This window comes from Thalassophryne amazonica, chromosome 6, assembly GCF_902500255.1.
Source record: "Thalassophryne amazonica chromosome 6, fThaAma1.1, whole genome shotgun sequence".
NCBI classification, from domain to species: Eukaryota; Metazoa; Chordata; class Actinopteri; order Batrachoidiformes; family Batrachoididae; genus Thalassophryne; species Thalassophryne amazonica.
Genome location: NC_047108.1, coordinates 33,822,848 through 33,846,655, shown reverse-complemented (window position 1 = coordinate 33,846,655; position 23,808 = coordinate 33,822,848). Strand labels below are relative to the sequence as shown.

The following is a 23,808-nucleotide window of genomic DNA, read 5'->3' as shown; positions in this document are numbered from 1 at the left end:
GTACGTGGTAACCTCCGGGTATTCATTTTTTTTTCTTCCCTACCTTCTGGTATTCATAATCTTAATGACTTCAGTCATGTTTGATCTTCTTTAAAGGGGGTATTTGTAGTGACTAAGGCTTGAAACTTGTTTGATTGTGGTCCATCAGGGTAAAAATTTGAAGCCGAAGCAGTGTTTGTTGTGGTTCTGGTTCACTGTGTAGTTCCTTTTTTGTTTTTGTTTTTTGGGCACATTGGTTTGCACTTTATAAGACAGCCATTTAGGAGGCAAACCAGATTAACCCTCTGGGGCCGACGCCGTCGTATACGATGGCTAAGACCAAGCTTTACTAAATTATAAATAACTTTTGAATGATATGAGATAGAAACTTACTTTTTTTTCTGAAAAGTTAACTCCGCGGACTTTCAAGCCAGCCATCGGCCATCTTTGTACTCCTCATAGCAGCTGTGTGATGACGTGCGCAATGTGAGTGTCCAATCGGAATTTCAGGAGTGATATGTTACTAGTTGGCCCATTTGAATAGCCCCCTGAGTGCTCCAATGAGTACATACTATTAGGACATACTCAGTGCGCCCTGTGCCATTACGCACAGCGATCAGTGAAAGCAGGAGCACACAGAGAGCCTCTGATGACAATCTCACATGCTCAAACAAAGAGTGTGTAACTATCAGGCTTGCTGCACTAGTTTGCATGTGAATGTTAATGGATAACTCTGTTGCTGTCTCTGCGTAAAGCAGTGTTTACCATTTCAATGGACAACAAAACACATAGACCATTTTGTATATATTCTTCAAAATGGGCATTGGTGTTTATTGTTTGAACCTTTTTGTTGTACAGTCTTTCACACAAGACCTCAAATTACCTTTATAAAGTGTCAAAACAGTTATTATAGTTTGCTGTGTGTTTTGAATAAATGTGTGTGGAAAATTATTTTTCACTTTATTTTTTCCAAGCCTGTTTTTGATTGTAAACCTTTATTACACTTATAAAACACAACAAAAACATATATATTCTGAAATCACAGGTTGTCCTGAAAAAAAAGAGACATAAAACTTGATTATGGGATGCGGGAAGAGCTGTTAACAGCAATAATAAAACATTTATGCCAGGCGAGTGAACTGTCCAAAAAATGCCCTCGGACCCCAGAGGGTTAAGTTGTTTCATCCCTTTTTTTTACACTTTTTTGATGGTGTCCGATCGTAGTTGAATGGCGCCCTGTGGAATAGGGGTGTAAGTCACTTGTTTTATCCTTTATGCTTACTATAATGTAACTGTTGGACAATACTGCAATCATTATACAGTAAAAAACTATTTGTTACAGTAGGCACACTGTACAATAACAGTATAATGCTAGTGGTAGTTTCAATGACTCATGGGATTCTTCAGCCCGTGAAGGATACACCTGTTGCGTCCTTGGTTTTCAGGGGAAAGAAGGCTGCATTAACCTACAATATTACAAGCAGTCTTTGAAATGGACCTAGTCGCCCCGCTTATGATGTATGTGGTTAACGAAAGCAGCCTTAGAAGGATGCAGATCCTGAATTGAGACACAGCCAGTATTTGTGCCACACTCGTAATGTGCATTACTAATCTTCCGATTTTCTGTGATTCTATTTCAGTGGGAAGTCGTTCAGAAGACCCTGAATGGCTCGCTGTTCTATACATATTCTGTCTGCAATGTTGGTGAACGGGAACAAGACAACTGGCTGCGCACCACCTTTATCCAGCGCCATCCAGCAGCCTCACGGGTGTTCGTGGAACTCCAGTTTATCATACGCGACTGCAACTCTTTCAATGGTGCCTCACTGGTCTGCAAGGAAACAATTAGCCTCTTCACCTCGGAATCAGATGCAGATGTGGGCACTACCTTTCGCAAGGGCCAGTTTAAGAAAGTGGCTACGATAGCTCCTGATGAGATCACCACCTTAACAGAGTTCAAGATCAACACTGAGACACAGATGGTGGACAGCTTGTCAAAAAAAGGTTTCTACTTGGCTTTTCAGGACATCGGCGCTTGCGTCGCTCTTCTTTCAGTCAGGGTCTACTACAAAATTTGCCCAGCTACGGTGGAGAGTCTGGCAACTTTCCCTGAAACTGTGGCTGGAGGTGAGAACCAGGCGCTGAGGGAAGTGAGTGGGATGTGCGTGGAGAATGCTGTCAGCGAAGAACTGCCTCGCATCTACTGTACTGCAGATGGAGAGTGGGTGGTACCAGTTGTACAGTGCCAGTGCAAACCAGGATATGAAAAAGTCAAAGACACCTGCCAAGGTAAGGGTGTGAGCTTAAACCTTTGGTAATTTTTGAGGCTTTTTTGCCCCTGAGCACTTCTTCTAGTCTGGGTGTCAACTCGGTGCAGTTCCCATGTATGTGGTTTTGATACTGCAGTTTGGTATTAGTCACATTCAGTGTTACTTTCAATGCTATGGGCTGTGAAACTAGTGGTATGGCAGACTGCAGGTATTTGTCAAACGTGTTATTATCGTTTTACTTTGGAATTCTGCCCTTGGCTAACACAGGTTCTTTGCATTGGAAGGAATGCTCAGACCTAGTTGCACATGCCCCGGCATCATCCCTGACCTTGAACCACCACCTATAAAATTGGGAACATACTTTAGGGCTGCACCTATTATTTCAATATGAACAATTGTGTTAAACATTTGGGCACTCTATGGTGACTGGTTTGCACTTCGTGCAGACAGAGATAGATAGATAGATAGATAGATAGATAGATAGATAGATAGATAGATAGATAGATAGATAGATAGATAGATAGATAGATAGATAGATAGATAGATAGATAGATAGATAGATAGATAGATAGATAGATAGATAGATAGATAGATAGATAGATAGATAGATAGATAGATATCATTCAGCTGATCACATTAGGTTTTTAATTTTAAATAGTATGAATAGTATGAAAATGACCTCTCCTGAGAAAAAAGTTTCATATCATTAAATGTTTAAATCAGTGGGCCAAAACGTGCAAAAATTTAGCGGGTGTACAAATCTCCTATGTATAAATGAGTTCTATTTTAGCTCAAACATTGGTGAACTTTGAACATTTTAAGCAGTTGATTGAATTCACTCTGTCACCTTCCAGAACAGTTCACCTTATTGATACCTGTTACATCAGGTAGTTTCCTGTTCTTTCATTATCAGCTGTTCGCTTATCTTTTTATGGCTTTGCTTCATCGTCCACCTATAATTGCTTAGATTGTATAGTTATAACAGTTGGGTTTTACTACAGAGTTGGACTTGAAGTGAGAATGGATAATTTCTGATATTGTAACAGGAAAAGTTAATAAAACACTCACAAAGTCAAATGTTGAGTTGTGGAAGCTGACCACCATTTTCTAATGTTTGCTTTATTAACGTATAATAAAACAGTTTAGCTTGTCATATAAATTGTTCAGCAATGGCTTCAGTAGAATACAGACACCTTTATTAATTAGCTAAATCTCACTTGGCAATAACTTGAAATCAGAGGGTCAAAATATTCAGAGTCAATGCTGCTACAGCTAGCTAGTTAGCTAACAAGCTAGTTTCTTTAGCAATAGCTGTTCTTAAGGGTCATTCTCAAATGTTTTTACAGCAGTGCTGTTAAAGTAAATGGTAATTGAAGATAACATTGTGTATAATATTAAAGTCACTCTTTTAATGAATTTGAAGACAGATGACAGACGGACAAAATAAAACATTAACTTTCATGGAGACATCTATGTTGAAACCAGTGCAAAGGTTGCATGCCTTTGTAAATACAGCGCACTGTACTTCCTTAAAGTGTGTTTTTTTTATTGCTGTGAGAAGGGACTGACTGCTTTAGGAAGCCATGGAGTTAAGTGTTCTTTGATAGATGAGCATCTTCATGGGTGAGAATGTGAGGGGTGAAAGGGAGGAAGGTTTTTGCTGACTTTATTCATCTGAAGCCTCACAGAAGCAGAGGCCCTCCTCATGCTGACTACACATTCCTCCTCCTCTTCAAACTTCCCTTTTCACCATTTTATGGAGCTTTAGCGTTAAGTGTGTGGAGTCACTGCGGCAGCAGCCCATGTGAACATACAACACAGGCCGACATGTAAAGACTCGTCCGTATCTGTTCAATGACAGAACATCTTCAGTCTTCCTTCAGCCCAGTGCAAAAGGGGAAACTTTTTCCAAAACTGCTCAGGTTTGGAGTTCAGTGTCTTGCTCAAGGACATGTCAATGCTTGGCAGCAATTACGCATCATCCTATGGCCAACCTGCTTTTCCAGTAGTAGCCTTTTAAAAAGATAGTTTTCCCTGACATCATCACATTTGAGCAATTTTAACCATCTATGATGAAGCTGAAGTGAGACATTAGAACAGTGAAAGTCAGCGGAAAGTATATTTGAAAAGAAAGAAAAAAAAAACATTGTGCTTGTGGTTCAAGATTCCATTTGCTTTCAATGGCGTGATTGTGTTCTGCAGTGGGTTGTTAGGGATCACTTGAGCTAACGTTAGCAAGCTATAGCAGATAGTTCTCCCAGAAGGAAGTGGTTATTTACAGCCTCTTTTCATATGGGACTTGAGTGTGATAGATGAAATTATATTGAACCTGCATCACCCTGCTGTCAGTTTTAGGCACCATTCCATACAACATTAGCCTATTATCATTTAGCAGAGTAAACCCAATCAGATCCCTACACAAAAACATAGTTTTCTTGCTAGCTATGCTGTTTCTCCCCCACCCCCTAACTGTATAAGTTTGTTTGTACAAGACCAAAATTGCTAAAACTAATGTTGACAATGTTGGCCAAACAAAGCAGAAGAGCAACATAATGAGAATGCAGCGCAAATGTGTTGAGGCGGTTGTGCAGGCGAGAGAACACAGCTACTCTGATTAGCTACTCTGAGTAGGCTAACACTTACTGACAACCTCTTTCATTTGCCTCATCTTCCCTTCTCGACTGGGAACCGAAAAAAAAACCCGGCACTTTCGCAGTTGTTCAGGTGAAAGAACACAGTGACTCTGGTTAGCTGTGTAGGCTAACACTTACTGACACGACCTCTTTCATTTGCCTCATCTTCCCTTCTCTACTGCGAACCGGAAAAAACCTGCACTTTTCGCAACTGCTTCGGTGCTGAAAACAAAACAGTTCACCGTTTTCCCATTAGAATTGACACTGTTTGTGGGAAGAGACTAATTCCTGAGCGGAGTGTGAGAGTGTCAGCACAAACCATTTGGCGGATGGGGGTTTCAGCGGAAACCGTTTGAAACCGGCATGTCTTAAACTGGCACATCCGCAAGGTGACAGCAAGTATGCTTTTAAATTTACCGAGCCGGGCTACATGGTTTGTGCTGAGACTCCTACCCTCCACCCAGGGATTCTCTGGCGTGTTCGTGCCGGTGTCGCAGATCGAATGATCCCCCTAAAAATCGGTCCCCACAATGACGCGGTTCACGGATTAACACCTCGTTTCTGCTTCAAACTGCACACCAGTCGTCATCTATCTCAGCGACAGATATCTGAAGCTTTAGTACAACAGTCATTGCCACATAGATTCAGCATTGTTTTTAATAAAAGGCGGCGGAAGCGATCAGAGCTCCGCGGCTAAATGACGATATCATGTAGGAGTTCAAACCAGACTGTGCTGCCCTATTGAATTGAGTTCATCCAATGAGTAATTTCCTGAGTGCAGGTACTGTGTGTTTGTCCAGGTAAAACTGGAGTTGTGTCAGGAAGGGAATCTGGCGTAAAACTTCCCAATCCCAATATGGAGCTCTACTGGAGCTGCCAAAAGACACATAACATCTTTCCTTAACTTTATGACTACATGAAGTTCAGTTCAATTTCCTTTGTCTGGAAAAATAATTGATCCTTGTTACCCCTGCGTTGGATTACACCCTCTGAGTGAAGCAAGATATTGGGAAATTACTGTCATCTTTCTAATGAGGTCTTGGCTTTGTCACCATGGTAACAATCAAGTGTGTTGGAAGGCATCTTACTCTATCGCTTGGAAATCAAATTCACTGACAGCTGCGCAAATCTTCACATTACCAGTCCACGATTTAGTTGATATCCCCGATGTATAAGCATTGAAATCCGTTCACTTTGCCCTTTGTAGAGCCCGACCGATATATCGGTCAGCCGATATTATCGGCTGATATAAGCCCTTTTTAAAGTACTCACTATCGGCCGAAATTTTGCTGATAGAACACCGATAATTTCTCATAAACAGAACAGTTACTGAAATAATGATTGTGTCGGCAGTGTAAAATGTCCTTGCACCGTTTGTCTAGTAGATGGAGCTCTGACTCCATTCAACTGAGAGCTGCTTACACCCCTACTTAAATGTGTTCATCACCGGCCCCCGTAGTTTGCTGTCACACTGCACTGATCGGCTGACAAAAGCATACAAGTATGTTTATAAGGATCTATATCCTTATTCTGAACCTATATCTAAGTTGCAGCAACAAGAGGTACAAGATCAGATGTATTTCACAACTCTTTTTAAGGATATGTATTTGCTAATTTCACAAAGGTTTAATTCTTGATTGCATTTTTGAACTTGAAAATTCTTCTCTGTTATAAAGTTAATCAATATGAGGACAAAGCTTCAGCTTTTAGCTCATACCTTTTTTGTTAAGGGTCCAAAAAAGATTATTTTATTCATTAAAAAAAATATCGGCTGATTTATCGGCTATCGGTAAATCAGCCGATTTATAGATTATCGGCATTTTTTTCATTCAAATATCGTTATCGGCATCGGCCTCAAAAAATCCATATCGGTCGGGCTCTAGCCCTTTGTCCATCTTCAGTCATTTCACAACTTTTGTTCCAAACCTGTTCAAAACTCTTCAAACACAGATGTGCAAGTAGGATTAAAACACGACCCTATTATGTGCTGCCGCTGCACACAGGTGTGAAAACAAAACAAAACCCTATTATCTTACTGTCATAAATCAGTATAATGTCTACAGCAATAGATGTGCTCTGGCAGTAAGTTCACTCTCATCTGTAACTGTAACTGACGAAGGTGATGAAAAATGTCGTCAGTCCACCGTTTTTACGTGTGGGAAAATGCCAGGTAAGCTGATGAGGGAGGAGGAGCGCTGACAGAGCAGCAGAGAGGTTGTGTTTAGTGGAGCGCTGTGATTTTAAAATGGATGGAGGTGAGGAATGTAAAGGTAGCAGAACAATGGAGCGCTGTGTGTTCCCTGCCAGGCCCTCCTCCACCGCCACAACCGTCCCCTCCTCTCGCCCTCGGTTGGTACATTCCTGATCAGTTTGCCAAGGAGGAGCCTCCCAACATTACTCCAGACCTGTGGAATTCCCAGAGGGGAGAGCAGCTCTGGGTCAGACCATCACATTAAAGTGACTAAAGAAAGAAACCCCCTGAAAAACTGCAGCACTGAAGTCAAACGGGAGGTTGGGGACACGAGGAGGCAGACGCAGGTGAAGCTAGACATCAATCACATGGTTAAGACCAACGTTCTAAGAGCTTAAAGTGGAATCTCAGAGACACACTATTCATCAACCCCCCCCCCCTTGTGTGCAATGCATGTTCACGATAGGTACCACAAAACTCTAATTGTGGTGTATTTTCATTGCCGGGTTGAAGGTTTCCATGTTCAGTCAGTTTTATGACTCCTCTGGCCCTCGGACCCCATTAAAGCAGAAATCTGTGACTCTGTCTGGTTTATGTCTCCATCTCTTCATCAGCGCCCGCTCCTCTGGTGTATTTGTGGCACTCAGAGGTGACTCAAGGTTTCTGTAGGTGGCGCTCTTCTTGTGGATGCTGTCACGACTGAGTTACTAAATCTAAATTATGACTGAAATACTCTCAACAATGTGTTTACAACATCAAGTGTAGAAATAGTTATGCATTAATTAATAAAACTTTAAAATATCAGTCAGAAGCTCATGATGGCATTAAAAAAAATCAAATGATTTATTAGATTCATTACAGTGCCTGTAGAAATGTTAATGCCCCTTTTTCACAAATTTTATGCTGTCATATATATATATATATATATATATATATATATATATATATATATATATATATATATATATATATATATGCACACACACACACACACACACACACCCATATACAGTGAAAATAAGTATTTGAACATTATTTTGAACATTATTTTTTTATTTTGCGATTTTGCAAGTTCTCCCACTTAGAAATCAAGGAGGGGTCTGAAATTTTCATCTTAGGTGCATGTCCACTGTGAGAGACATAATCAAAAAAAAAAAAAAAAAAAAAAAAATCTGGAAATCACAATGTATGATTTTTTTATTTGCATGTGACTGCTGCAAATAAGTATTTGAACACCTACCAACAAGCAAGAATGTTAATTTTTCTTTAAGAAGCCCTCTTATTCTGCACTCTTTACCTGTATTAATTGCACCTGTTTGAACTTGTTACCTGTATAAAAGACACCTGTTCACACACAATCAATCACACTCCAACCTGTCCACCATAGCCAAGACCAAAGAGCTGTCTAAGGACACCAGGGACAAAGCTGTAGACCTGCACAAGGCTGGGATGGACTACAGGACAACAGGCAAGCAGCTTGGTAGAAGACAAAAACTGTTATGATTATTTATTAGAAAGTGAAAGAAACACACGATGACTGTCAATCTCCCTCGGTCTGGGATTCCATGCAAGATCTCACTTTGTGGGGTAAGGATGATTCTGAGAAAGCTCAGAACTACACAGGAGGACCTGGTCAATGACCTGAAGAGAGCTGGGACCACAGTCACAAAGATTACATTAGTAACACATGATGCTGTCATGGTTTAAAATCCTGCAGGGCAGCAAGGTCCCCCTGCTCAAGCCAGCACATGTCCAGGCCCATTTGAAGTTCACCAGGGACCATCTGGATGATCCAGAGGAGGCATGGGAGAAGGTCATGTGGTCAGATGAGACCAAAATACAGCTTTTTGGAATCAACTCCACGTACCATGTTTCGAGGATGAGAACAACCCCAAGAAAATCATCCCAACCGTGAAGCATAGGGGTGGAAACGTCATACTCTGGGGGTGCTCTTCTGCAAAGGGGACAGGACGACTGCACCGTATTGAAGGGAGGATGACCAGGGTCATGTATTGCAAGATTTTGGCAAAGAGCATTGAAGATGGGTCATGGCTGGGTCTTCCAGCATGACAATGACCCCAAACACACAGCCAGGGCATCTAAGGAGGGGCTCCATAAGAAGCATTTCAAGGTCCTGGAGTGGCCTGGCCAGTCTCCAGACCTGAACTCAATAGAAAATCTTTGGAGGGAGCTGAAACTCCAAACCTGAAAGATTTGGAGAAGATCTGTATGGAGGAGTGGACCAAAATCCCTGCTGCAGTGTGTGCAAACCTGGTGAAAAACTACAGGAAACGTATGACCTCTGTAATTGCAAACAAAGGCAAATAAATACATACAAATAAATTATTAAAAAATCATACATTGTGATTTCCAGATTTTTTTTTAGATTATGTCTCTCACAGTGGACATGCACCTAAGATGAAAATTTCAGACCCCTCCATGATTTCTAAGTGGGAGAACTTGCAAAATTGCAGGGTGTTCAAATACTTATTTTCCTCACTGTATATATATATATATATATATATATATATATATATATATATATATATATATATAGATAGATAGATAGATAGATAGATAGATAGATAGATAGATAGATAGATAGATAGATAGATAGATATAGATATACACACAGGGTGGGCCAATAAAATGTTACCGCTTTTTTAATTCGTACAATTAGAGAGTGTACTACAACAGCCCACAGACCATTGAGGCCCTGTAGACCAACATCCATTAGGAAGTTCGGAGAATCCCTCCTGAGATGTGTGGCAATGTCATCACAAACTTCAATGTGCATGTTGAAGCTGTATTCCACAGAAGAGGAGCGTGGATTGAACATGTCATCAATTATTGAACTGTGCGGAAAACAAGAGGCAAAGTGGGAAACCTTTGGTATCAAATGTTAATTTGATGCTTCTGCTACAAGTCTGTAAATAAGATTTTAGAATAAGTTCTCATTTCAAAAACTTGTGTACGATCAAAAAGTCGTAACATTTTATTGGCCCACCCTGTATATGTATGTATATATATTTATATATTTCTCTCCACAAAAAGATTTAAAAAATACCTTTTAATCTCAAATTGTCAATAAATCCATTCAGCATGATATAAATTGAATAAAAATAGAAAACACTGAGCTAATGACTTGCAGAAGCATTCTTTAATAAAACAACTAAAATCCACGCCACACATTTAATTACTGCCAGGTCCTTGCTTGTGACAAATTTTCCCCCACCCTACCTTTACCCATAATCCTCCCTGCTCCAATAGAATGGGGTAAAGTGTGGCACCTACAGAAGAGCCGTTACCTCGTCTTGGCTGTCTTTGGGATTGTGATAAACTGTGCATGGCTGAGACACTGGTCTGAGTTTGGTTTCCTTATTTAAAAGGAGACATTATGTGGAATATTTGACTTGCACAGGGTAGTTTTTGTGTTTTGGCGAAAATGGTGGTGGAACAACTGTCCACTGACTTCCAGTAAACTTGTTGTTCGTCTCTCCACAGAAGTTCCAGGAAACCATTTCCTCTCCCCTCCTTGTGTCCCGGTGCTCATCCTGAGCCGGTGGAGTTGTTACTGAGTGTGCTGGAGTTGTGTGACTGTACTGTGGTGACTGATTTGTGTGGGTAGTAATTGACTTGGGTGTGTTTTGTTGCTTTTTAAGCAAACTAACTACTGGTTTTGTGGGCTGTCCTGTTTTTGTGCAATCTCTCTCTCTCTCTCCTCTCTCTCCCCCCTCTGCTCTCTCCCTCTGCTCTCTCTCTCTGCTCTCCCCCCCCTCTGCTCTCTCTCTCTCCCTCTCTGCTCTCCCTCTGTCTCTCTCCCTCTGCTCTCTCTCTCTCTGCTCTCTCTCTCCCTCTGTGCTCTCATCACTCTTCTCTCTTGCCCTCTTCTCTTCTACCTCTGCTCTCTGCTCGTCTCCCCTGCTCTCTCACCTCTGCTTCTCTCTCTCTGCTCTCCCCTCCTAGCTCGCTTCTCTCTCCCTCTTCCTACGTCCCTGCTCTCTCTCTCTGACTCCCTCTGCTCGCTCCTCTCCTCCATCTGCTCTCCTTCCTCGCCTCTCTGCTCTCTCTACTCATCTCTCCCTTCTCTCCCGTACATCTCTCCCCCACTCTTCCTCCCCTCATCGCTCTCTCCTCTACTCTCTCTCCTCTCTCCCCCCCCTCTGCTCTCTACATCTCTCTCTCTCCTCTCTCTCCCTCTGCTCGCTCTCTCTCTCTCTGCTCTCTTTCTGCCCCCCCCCCCCTCCCTCTCTCTCTCTCTCCTCACATCCTCTTTGCCTCCTCACAGACTTTCTATTTTAGCCTCAGGTTTCCGCCTGTCGTCTCTTATTTATTTGACAGTTTCTTATCTCAGCACATCTCTCTCAGTGCCATTTTTAGTGTTGGGTTCCGTTTACCGACGGGGGGAAACTCTTGTTGCCCAGGCCGCCCCAAACTCAACACACCAATTGACAAAAAATTTTGAATGTGTTGTTTGTGTTGTGTGGAAAAGCAGAATGTTGTCTCTGATCAAGAATTCAACACCAGCAGAGATTAAACATTTGGCACTAATACTTTCCTTCATGATTGACTTGAAAAGCTAAATAGAGGCTAAATTGGAACAATGCTGCCAATCTGAGAGATTGCGGTGGAAAAGGAGAGATAAACAAGCGTTCACGTAGAGAGGCATAAACACTGACAGAAGGTCATCTGAAAGTCAAACACATGTGAAGCTCTTATCTTGTGTCCCTGTTTGAAATACACGGCTGACCGTATATTTTATGACTGTTTGTATATTTCTAAATCCATCTCCCTTATCAACCAGAAAACATTTTAATGTTTGATCACTGTTCACTGCTGTGGGGGGCGTGTCCTCTGAGTGCATCAATCAAATCTGATGATGACCAACAAAGCCCTCCTATCAACCATCCGTTACCTCCATTATCATAGCAGACAAGCTGAAAGGTGCCAAAATTTTTATTTTAATTTCCCATATTGCCACAGTTGTAAACTTGTGCTCGCGATGCAATTATGCCCCATGTGGCCGATTACGGACTAGACACTTTCAAAAACACATGGCACCTCTGGAAGAGAAAGGGAGAAAATAGGCCTGACTCTTATCCAGTAAAATAACATTTGCTATGTTTACTGTCTTGTTTGTAAGGATTCCAGAGAAGATTTGTCTGAGACAGAGGAAGAGAGAGAAAAAACCTGATAAGTGACTGGAAAAGGAGATAAAACAGCAGAAGGGCAAATTGGCTTTCAGCATGACACAAATCGCTTGCACTGCAAAAAACAATATCTAAGAAAGTAAAAAAAAGACTTGTTTAAAGAAAATTTGACTTAATTTTGGTCTAAATAGAAAAAATAATCTTGTCAAGCATTTTTTACATAAGAAAAAATGTCTTACTTTGGTAAAAAGTATCTCACTTTTTCTTAATAGATTTTTCCAGCTAATATATTATATTGTATTATTATATATTGTATTTAACCAGTAACAAGGAAAGGCAATTGATTTCAAATCATCCATGCAAAGGAACAAGATTGTTTTCCTTATTTTAAGACAGAGGCTAATCTTAAAATAAGAATTCTGTCTAGTTTTAAGGCACATTTTGCTCATTTGTGCCTAGACATTTTGCTAGTTTTGAGAATTCTAACCAAGTAAAAAAAAAAAAAATTACCCCACTGGCTTTTTTTTTTTTTTTTTTTTGCTTAGAATTGATTTCAGATTATTTGTCTTATTTTGAGAGGACAGTTTGACAGTTTTTGCAGTGTGGAAGTATGTGTGTGTGCAGTAGTGATGAAAGAAGGAGACTGCTCCCACCCCACCCCCCCCAAAAACAAACAAACAAAACCCACAGGTAATTTTTTCAAGCACAATATTGCAATCTGTCGTTTAATTTCATTTTCTTTTGCAGCTGTACAAAGGTTGTGCTCCATACAGTGTTTCCCTTAGAGTTTATTTTGGGCACAGAGGTAATCACCCAAACATCCACCTCCTCCCCACCACAATTGTGAGGTGGGATGTGTGGATGAATGTGAGGTGAAAAACAAACAAAACAAAAAATTCACAGAGCTATGCCCAAGAATGTTTCAAATTAAAGAATATCAAAAGACTCAGATCACTCAGTTTCATATTCACCAACCACACCATTAACTGCACTGGTGCAAACAATATATTTGGGTACAAACAATTTTTTTTGTGCATCTTTATTGTTAGAATCACCCAATTATCACTGACAGATCTCAGAGTGCATGTGCACCCACCTTCAAAGTGTAAGACTAGACCCCTGGTAAAGCATGCCCACACAAAAGAGGCTGGTCCTTATGCGGCCCACAGGGCGCCAGTTAGTAACCCTCATTCATGCAGTGTGATATGAATTGTTACAAACATTTAACAGCATTAACAGTGAGAGAGCGTTTCATTAAAAAAATGTGTGCAGTGCACACGTGGTGGTGGATTTGAAGTCCTCTGACTAATGTCTGACTTTTTCTTTATTTAATTTTTAAACTATTCAGTCTGTGGAGTAGATGTCAGATTCTGACCCCTGACACCTTCTGTTGAAAGCTCTGACAGCACTAATGTGGGTCACAGCGGGAACTTTAGTCACTCTGCTGTTAGGTGACCACCAGTAAGATTAAAAACAGGAATAACTAGAAGCACTGAGAGAGTGCAAACCTCCGCAAAGGCCATGGGGTCACTGACGCCATAACATCTACTCGCCGTGGAATCACTGAACCTAAAAAAGTCTAACAATGATGTTTGCTCAGTAGTAAAAAAGTTTCATCTGCTGTGACTGGATAGCATGTATCCTTAGCGCTTGGCATCACAGTTTATTGCAACTTGCACCTTTCCCAGAAGCTACTGTCATCTGAGCACTGATATTGATATTGCATGTGCTTATCGACAAAAACAAATAAGAGACAAAATTCAATTTATTATAAAAATTGTATATAAAATTGTATATAATAATCATTAGATTATTAATATATAAACAAAAATAAATTCAATAAATATTACAATTTGAAAACAAATGCACCCGAACGTGATGACAGCTGCAACTGCTTAATGCTAACTTTTAACATAGAAAATGCCATAGACATGCTAACATGTTAGCATCGGGATCCGGATCGTGATCCGGATCGTGATCCGGATCACCACTAAAATTTAATCACTTGTTCCTCTTGTCATTTCCAACCACTCCACAAAATTTCATCAAAATCTGTTCAAAACCTTTTGAGTTATCCTGCTGACAGACAAACAAACAAACAAACAAACACGACCGAAAACATCCCGCAATGGTGAAGAATCCTTTAAAAATTTCCTGGATCCGGATCGTGATCCAGATCACCACTAAAATGTAATCACTTGTTCCTCTTGTCATTTCCAACCACTCCACAAAATTTCATCAAAATCCATTCAAAACTTTTTGAGTTATCCTGCTGACAGACAGAGGGCTAACCCTAAACAAAAATAAATTTAAGAAATATTACAATTTGAAAACAAATGCACCCAAACGTGACAGATGCAACTGCTTAATGCTAACTTTTAACATTGAAAATGCCATAGACATGCTAATGCGTTAGCATCGGGATCCAGATCGTGATCCGGATCACCACTAAAATTTAATCACTTGTTCCTCTTGTCATTTCCAACCACTCCACAAAATTTCAACAAAAATAAATTTAAGAAATATTACACTTTGAAAACAAATGCACCCGAACGTGATGACAGCTACAACTGCTTAATGCTAACTTTTAACATTGAAAATGCCATAGACATGCTAACGCGTTAGCATCGGGATCTGGATCGTGATCCGGATCACCACTAAAATTTAATCACTTGTTCCTCTTGTCATTTCCAACCACTCCACAAAATTTCATCAAAATCCATTCAAAACTTTTTGAGTTATCCTGCTGACAAACAGACAAACAAACAAACAAACAAACGCGACTGAAAACATAACCTCCTTGGCGGAGGTAATTAAATGATCAACGTGCTGTATAATCACGATAAAAATAAAATTTACTCCACAGAAGACTGTTTGTGTGACAGAAAACCAAAATCAGAGGGCTTTGGATGCTCTGAAATGATTATTGACATACACATTAATGGATATTTTTAGTGTTTTTCACTGGTGTTATTAAAAAGTAACTCTGGCTCTTCCATTTCCCTTGACATACCACTTTTTTTTTTTTTTTTTTTTTACCAAAAACACAAATATTGAACTCCTTGTAAAGGCTTCCAAATCTAATCATTGTAAAAACACTGAGTGTCAGCACTTCAAGGTCAAATCGTATCTCACATCATCGTGTGTGCAAATAAAATGAGTTTCTTTATTTACTGCACCTGAGACAGTCTTTTACATTGTCTTTATGGTGCAGGCTTATATCTCGATTGATTGTGGGCTGGAGTTTGGTTAGCATGCCTATTTTGCGACAACAGTGTCCCTGGTTCATGTTTATATATATTCACGGTTTTAGAGTATCCCAGAATCCTTGGTGTGCTGGGGAAGGAAGCTTGATAATGGCTCAGCTTAATGCTAACTTTAACATTGAAAATGCCATAGACATGCTAATGTGTTAGCATCGGTCCCGTTTTTAAGTTATAAAATACATCTATCAACTGTTTCAGAAGACCATAACAGGTCGGTTTAACATAAAAAAGGTAAATATTACTCACAGACACATGATCTTCAGGGTTTTAGCGGGGGAAATTAAGATAAAGTGAAATAAAACAAAGAACCAATGAAGCAGCAGATTGAAGCACTGCTTCATTGATTCAAGGTTCAAAGCAAAGCTGCGCTGCAGAAACGGTTGATTATACAGACCCGCTGTAGGGTCTGTAATCAATGTAGAGAAATTATCATTTTCCTGACAAACACCCCCAAAAACAACGACCACTCTGAAGGACCAATAAGGGAAAAGACCAATAAGCAAAAAGGCTATTGATGTCAATGGATCGAATCATCTCTTAAGGATACCCGAAAAGAACCGTTTTCCAACACGCAACCTTAACAACAACATGCTTTTTTTTTTTTTAGAAAACTCACATTAAAGACTCATGATTATCTTAGTTAAACACCTAAATACATATTTTGGTTGAACTCACCTCCATAATGACGCAATGTTGCAAACAAGTTGCCCCAAACCCTTGTTTACACTGAAAACAAAATCTTGGCCTCCCAGTGAGAACGTGATTACGTGCCAGATTTGACACCGTAAAAGCTTATATATATATATATATATATATTTTTTTTTTTTTTTTCCCTGAAACACCACCTATGTGGTCATATGGATTGGATGACTTTTTGGAAAGAAGCTAAGAGCTGTGAGTGTCCAGGCCAATCCAGGCTGCAGATCTAAACTGAGCCTCACACAGTAGAGAACCGAGTTGTTGAAGTGTTGTTAGTCCACGTTATAAAAAACCCCACCAACTTTCAGTTGGTCAAATCAAATCCGTTCAAACTCACAGCCTAAATATTGTTGAGACCAGAGGAGTCTGAAATACCTGCTCATATGTGGAGCTGACTAAGGTATTGTGTATTTTCATGGATTACTACACAGAGAGAAACACCAGGTTCATTGATCTCACTGACTGATGGTTGACTTCACAGAATGGAATTATCTTGCTCACAGTGGGTAATCCCCTGGTCCAAATTTTCTGCTCCGCTGAACTCCCTTAATTCTTCATCCCAGCAGTTAGTCGTAAAAAAAAAAATCAAACCTCGTAAATTACGAACTAATCAAATTGTGCTGCTCATTGAGACACATTGGCTGGATGGAACCTCTTCTCCTTCTGTCTAAAACGGGTGGTTTTGCCAAAGCCACTGTGATTACTTTGAATTTGTGAATTCCTCAGATGTCTTGCCAAGGTAACGTCTGCCCGGCAGGCTGAACTCAAGGGAGTTGGTTAGATAATGGGGACACTCTGGAGCTGGTTGCAAGTGGTGTCATGCTCTGTCTTGCTGGGCTGTGTTTGGATTGAACACAATGCTGAGAATTTCTGTGAAGAAGATGGCAGGAAATGTAACAGAATTACAAGTGCATGGCCCTGAAGACTCTTTAATGTGGATTAGAGCAGCCACACTGTTGTGGTTTAGAAGGCTGATCGCTGTGATTGTTGAAGCTTTGATGGTCGTGAGAATAAACCGTTATATGTTCTGTGGATTCACTCTGCATTTAGTGACAGATAGTTTGACTTAGTTAGATGGATTACAGCAGAGACTGAGAGAATGAAGGATGGGTGCAGTGTGTGAACCCACGTACTGAGCTGTGGCATGGCACTGAGGTCCTTTTGGACATGCTGCACACTCCCCAACTCATAACTACACGTCACCTCTTCTGCATGATGAGCTTGAACCACAACAAAACAGGATACAGTTGCGTTCGGATGTCATGAAAAGCGGCATGGTGGCATACTGGTTAGCAAGGTTACCTCATAGCAAGAAGGTCGTGGGATTGCTTCCCACCTGTGACTTTTCTGTGTGGAGTTTGCATGTTCTCCCCGTGTTGAGTAGGTTCCATTCGGGTGCTTCGACTTCCTCCTGCACTCAATAAACTGACTCATTGGTTTGGATTTCCATCTAATAAATATATGTAGTTCCAACTAAATTAAATTAAATTATCTTGCATGTATGTGCCTTTTTGAGTTGGGGCTACATATATTTATTAGATGGAAATCCTGTACATAACTGAATTGAGTTCATCCAATGATGAGTTCATCCAATGATGAATTTTTTGACTCTTCTTCTAAAGACATGCAAGTTCGGTGGACAGAGTACTTTAAATTGTCCGTAGGTGTGCGTGTGTGTGAATGTGTTTGTCTGTCTATATGTGGCCCTGTGACAGACTGGCGTCCTGTCCAGGGTGTTCCCCGCCTCACACCCTGTGACTGCTGGGATAGGCTCCAGCCCCCTGTGATCCGTAAATGGAGTAAGTGGGAATAGAAAGTGTTCGGATGGAAATATCATGAAAGTCAGATGAATTTCAGCACACAGAACTAAGATGGGCAGCACGGTAGCTTAGTGGTTAGCACTGTTGCCTCACAGCAAGAAGGTCATTGGTTCGATTCCCACCTGTGGCCTTTCTGTGTGATGTTTGCACGTTCTCCCCATGCTTGCATGGGTTCTCTTCTGGTGCTCCGGCTTCCTGTCCCATAAGACGTGCAGGTTAGGTGGATTGGAACCTTTAAATTGTCTGTAGGTGTGTGTGCGGGTGTGATTGTGTTTGTTTGTCTATATGTGGCCCTTTGACTGACTGGCGTCCTGTCCAGGGTGTACCCCACCTCACGCCCAATGACTGCTGGGATAGGCTCCAGCCCCCCGTGACCCTTAATTGGAGTAAGCGGTTAAAGATGAGTGAGGGAGTGAGAAATAAGATGCTATGCTATGCTATGCTAACAGGCTGCAAACTCCTTGATTTTTCTTCTGGCCTTTTTCTAAACATTGCTTTCTGGCACTATATCTGGCACTGCTCCTGGTGCTGAACTGCAAAAGCGAGCAGTCACACACGGTCAAGATGGCAGAAAGTAAAAATGAACCCCATATTCAGGCTGTATGTTTAGCACTGAAGCTACTAGCAAGAAATCGCAACACAAACAGCAAACCTGACTTGGTGAATGTCATCAAAAACACTCTCTCTTCTAGGGATGGGTATCGAGAACCGGTTCTTTTTGAGAATCGTTAAGAAATGATTTGATCCATTGACATCAGTAGCCTTTTTGCTTAACGATTCCCTTATCGGTCCTTCAGAGCAGCCATTGTTTTTGAGGGTGTTTTATTGGGAAAATTATCTCTTTTTTTTAACATTGATTACAGACCCTGCTGCGGGTCTGTAATCAACTGCGTCTGCAGCCTTAAGTCACTAACTGGGACTCTTGTCTTGTTACGGGCAAGAAACGAGAATCGTCCTCTGTTCCGTTCGCACAGCTCCAAATGCTGCGCCACTCTGCCGAGTCACATTAGACTCCGGTCAGAATTAATAACTTCACCTCTTTAATAACTAACACCTCTTTCCAAATGTTGTAATACAGACAACAATCTACAATCGACCGTCACATTTTTTTCCTCCCAAAATGAGACGTCCTCCGTTTTTTATGAATTACATTGATTTTGACTTGCAGCCGGCTGAGCTCAGCTCTGAGGCTACGGAGTGACATTTATGCTGTTTATTTATGTAAGACTATTTATGTAAGACTCGATAAAATGTTGCTGACATAGAAAACCTGTAAAGCCTACTTTTAGTACACAGAAAATTCACAGGAGGTATTGATAAGGGAATCGATAAGCAATTGAATCGATAAGCAGAATCGATAATGGCATCGATATCGATAAAATCTTATCAATAATCATCCGTAATCTCTTCTTATTGCTGTAGTAATACCTGATTTTTTTTGTCACTCTGAAGTTGCTGGTGGGTGGGTAGTTTATTCTCAATAGATTTTTCAGTTGTCAGACATAAACATTGCATTGAATTCAGTGTGCTCGTGTTTCATCTCAGATAATAGCATTAAATGACTCGGATTGGGATTGGTTGGGGGTGGGGGGGGTGGGGATGGGGACTTGATCATCACATCCCTACTTTTAATGAGTGGTTCCTGTATCATTACAAACTAGTATTACTTTAGTGTGAGCAGGTACTGACTTGTCTGACAGGAACAGCACACAAACCTAAAATGCAGCCCTGCACTTTATAAAAGTCTTGTTAAATACCTTCAGTCAAACCGTTCTGAGCCGTTCTTTCCTTTTTACTGTGTGTGTTATCGCTGGCAGTGGGGTTTTCAACACGTATTTCCTCTCAGTGACATTCCTGGACCTCGAGGTTGCGCCTGTGTGTGTGTGTTTTGTCCACAGCAATGTGAGCACATTGTATTGTACGGCTGGTGTGTGAGGTCAGCACTTTCTTCCCCTCCACACCACCCACATTCCACCGCTAACAGGACGAGCCGGAGCTGAAACCGGAGGTCACCTAATCCCCCGCTGACTCCCCGATCCGTCGGCTCGGGACTTTCTATTGTCGCTCAGCGTTCAGCAGCCTCGCTCCACTTCTTTCAATTTTACCGACCTGCCCGATAAGTCTTTTTTTGTTTGTTTGTTTATTGGTGCATTTGGCCACATTTTGGCTCTTTGCTTGTAGCCAGGAAGCAGACGGCCGTTGGTCTTCAGTGAGCGGCCTGTTGCCTTAGCGTGCTGTTGTCAAATGCTGTTGTGTTTGGCACCTGGCTGTCTGGATTTGAGCTGGAAGAAGGTGGAATTTGACCAAATGATCGTACGTGGTCCGGCTAAAGCCACTTGAGGCTGTCAGAGACTTTAAAATCGACAGGAGCTGATTTCTTGATGTTATTTCCGATGGTTTGATTGCACATTAGCTGTGTGTCACTCCTCCTGTGTGTGAGTGGACAGAGGGAGTGTGAGGAAAAAGGGGAACGGGGAATTTATTGTGATTGTTAACAACCCCAGATGAAAGCCTGGGTGCAATTGTAAAACAGATGTAATGCCCTTACAGCTGCTCCATTGGTCAGCTAATCCGTTTGACTAATGCCCTCCCCCACCCACCAGCCAGGCACACACTCCCATCAGCCCCTACACCTTCAGTGCCCCCTGCTCCCCTCTGCTCTCCCGCCCCTCCTCTACCTTGGTGACCCTTGGCTTATGTTACCGGTTCACCTCCCCCATCAGAGACCCCATTGTTCCACCTCCACCCAACTCCCCTAAAATGCTAATGACATGTTGTCACTCTACATACAAGCAAAATGACATGACATATTGCAATTATGGTCTGACCAACACGGGAGAAACCCTGCGGGCGGGAGGGGGTCGGAGAGTCTTAACATGTTTTGTGAGAACTCCATCGTCTGCTGAAGTCCAGACTTTTGACGAGTTCTTCTAATATGATCTACAAGACAGATTTTTGTGAAACGAGGTGAAAGGTTCGGTCCGATCATAGTATACATTCCAGTACATGCTGAGGTGGATTTGGAAAAAGGGCAAGAGCCAGAAAACAAACAAAAACACGCGCACACACACACACACATGCAGCAATCAGGTCAGGAAATAAATTCCATACACGCACCCCCTCCAACCCTTTTTCCTCAAGTTCGTAGAAAATGTTGGGTTTAGCCAAGAGTAGATATAATTGCATTTTAGGGCCAGTCTTAATTGAGGGGCAGAGCTAGAAAATCAAAAGACAATTTTTGCAAACATAGCTGTGTCACATGTCAATTATTTTTGTAAACGTTTTGGTCAAACAGTTGTAACTTCGAGCAAAAAATATAAGAAAAAATAAGGTGGAGTCATGAATATTTGGCCTCTACTAGCCAGTTTTATGGTTCAGCCAAATAAATGCAATATGTCATTTTCCAAACCATACATCTGGAATGGTACAGTGAAAGACAGTCTCTGAGTGTCTTTGGATTCATTTAATGTTGCTACATGACTGAAATAAACCTACTGATACTTGAAACGTTGCTGAAATAGTTGATCCATCATACGAACCATGCCAGTGTCACAGACCGAACCGTCCACCCCTAAAAATCGGTCCACCTTTTGCATCTGCACATGAGTAATTTCGGACCACAGCAGCACATCTGAGATGGCGTCTCTTCACCCAAAGCGATCAAATGGATTAATGGGATTATTAACCATCAGATGACAAGGTAAAACCTCTTAAATCATTCTAAAGTCTGTTTTAAGCAAAAACGAGGTGAAATTCAGTGATGCTTTGAAATGTCCGATGCATAGTGAACGCAACAGCAGCTCGTTTAGCTGCGGCGCTCTGATCGCTTCCGCTGCCTTTTATGATGAAATAATGCTGAATTTATGTGGAAATTATTGTTGTAAAAGCTTCAAATATCTGTCACTGAGACAGATGATGACTGGAGTGCAGTTTGAAGCAGAAACGAGGTGTTTATCTGTGAACCGCATCATCGGGGGGTGGGGGGGAGCATTTTTAGGGGGACTGTTCGGTTTGCAACACCGGTGTTTTAAAAAGTTACATATATTTTGACTTCTATTGTGCAATAAATACTCCAGAGTGAGCAATCTGAAGTGTAATTCTGGCTGATGTATTCATGTGGTGAACAAGTCATAACAGATTCTCATATTCTGCTGCATTGTCTTTATTGTGAGAAGTCGAATGCCGAAGAAAAACACACACCCAATGAGGATTTACCAAAAAAAACAAACACAAAAGATATAATGAATCATGAGTCTTATTGGCACACTCAAAAAATAAGACTCATTGGATGAACTCAATTCAATTATGTGCAGGATTTCCATCTAATAAATATATGTAGCCCCAACTCAAAAAAGCACATCCATAAAAGATAATCTAATTTAATTCAGTTGGGCCCACATATATTTATTAGATGGAAATCCAATCAAATTAGTCAGTTTTTTGAGTGCACACAAGAAAGAAAATAAGTCTTCATGATCTCAGTTGTATATTTTGCTTGTTATAGTCACCAGTAATGTTAGATATATGCTAATAGTATTTTTTATTTTTTTTGCTGTGGGTCATCACAGTAAATCTGCATGCTAATTTGGTACATGTTTTACACTGGTTCCTCTTCCAGATGCAATTCTAGATAAACATGGAGTTTGGAACATCAGGGACCTTCTATTTGAGAGCCAAGCACACCAACCACCTGCACCACTGTACAAAACATAAAAGTAGATGGTACTGTTTTTAACATCCACGTCCTACATACATGATTCTTGACCACAGCATTACCACAACTATCATATTGTAGTACTCTCACAGTGAGTCTTGTACGCGTTTGATAAGTCCTGATGATAGAAGATGTTGCTACAATCAGTTTTAAAACTGATGTGAGCTGTCATGGAACTTTTATAAATCTTGTTGTTTTCGACAAAAAATTTTTTTTACCATAATCTTGCTGACGATCAAACCGTGGTGGCTCTTGGGGCTAGTTTTGGTTAGTCTTGGACATGGCAAAACCTGCCTCCAGGACAATTTGGAACTATTTTAGTAAACTGTTTTCAACTGTTATGGAACTTTTTACAAATCCTCTTGCTGTGGACCTGCAGTCTTGTCTTGCTTTGCTGCCATCTTGAAGACATTCTTGGAAATTTGTGGATGGGACTGTACCACGATAGAGCTTTGATAGAGTCTCAGTAGTGTCATGCTAGATTGTGGTGGTTCTTTTTTCAGGCATGGTGAATCATCTACGTAGCAATAAGGTCATGGTGTTGTCACAGAGAAGTCTTGTGAGTTATCAGGATGTGGTTGGCATTCATCATGATAACTTTGATTTGGTGTACTTGTGGGCAAAAACCGTGTATATGGGAAGGGGGTGTAAATAATGGCTGCTCTTGGTTTAATACTGATGAATCACCTTGTACATTCTAAAAAGGTCAGGGTGTCGTCACAGCGAGGTCTTGTGAGTTGATTTTTTTATAGACTGTAAAACTCAATGAGTTAGTTGAACTCAAACCATTTGAGGAAACCAATTGCCTTAAACCTTTTGAGTTTGCCAACTTAAATAAAATAATTTTCAAAAATTTAATTGTTAAAGTTTTAGTAACTTAACAATTTATAGTTAATTAAACTTATGGAAATCTAGTTTATGTTTTTCAATAAAAAAAAAGACAAATTTCTGCCTAAAAAAATTGTGTTACATTTTGAATTAGATTTTTTTTTTTATGCATTTTTGGTTTACTTGTTGACTCTGCATTGTGTTGTTATGACTCCGCCCATTCGCTCTCCTCGGGACGCAAACTCACGATCTCCGGCA

At 40.8% G+C, this 23,808-nt stretch overlaps 1 protein-coding gene across 1 annotated transcript in view; it reads left to right on the top strand.

The window, feature by feature from the left end:
- The window catches only part of epha2b (eph receptor A2 b), an 85,931-nt gene that overhangs the window by 5,699 nt on the left and 56,424 nt on the right, over positions 1-23,808 (top strand). Inside the window, exon 3 of the mRNA XM_034171956.1 lies at positions 1,620-2,268. Within this exon, the coding sequence (XP_034027847.1) occupies positions 1,620-2,268 (649 nt within the window). The remainder of the gene's footprint in view (positions 1-1,619; positions 2,269-23,808) is intronic.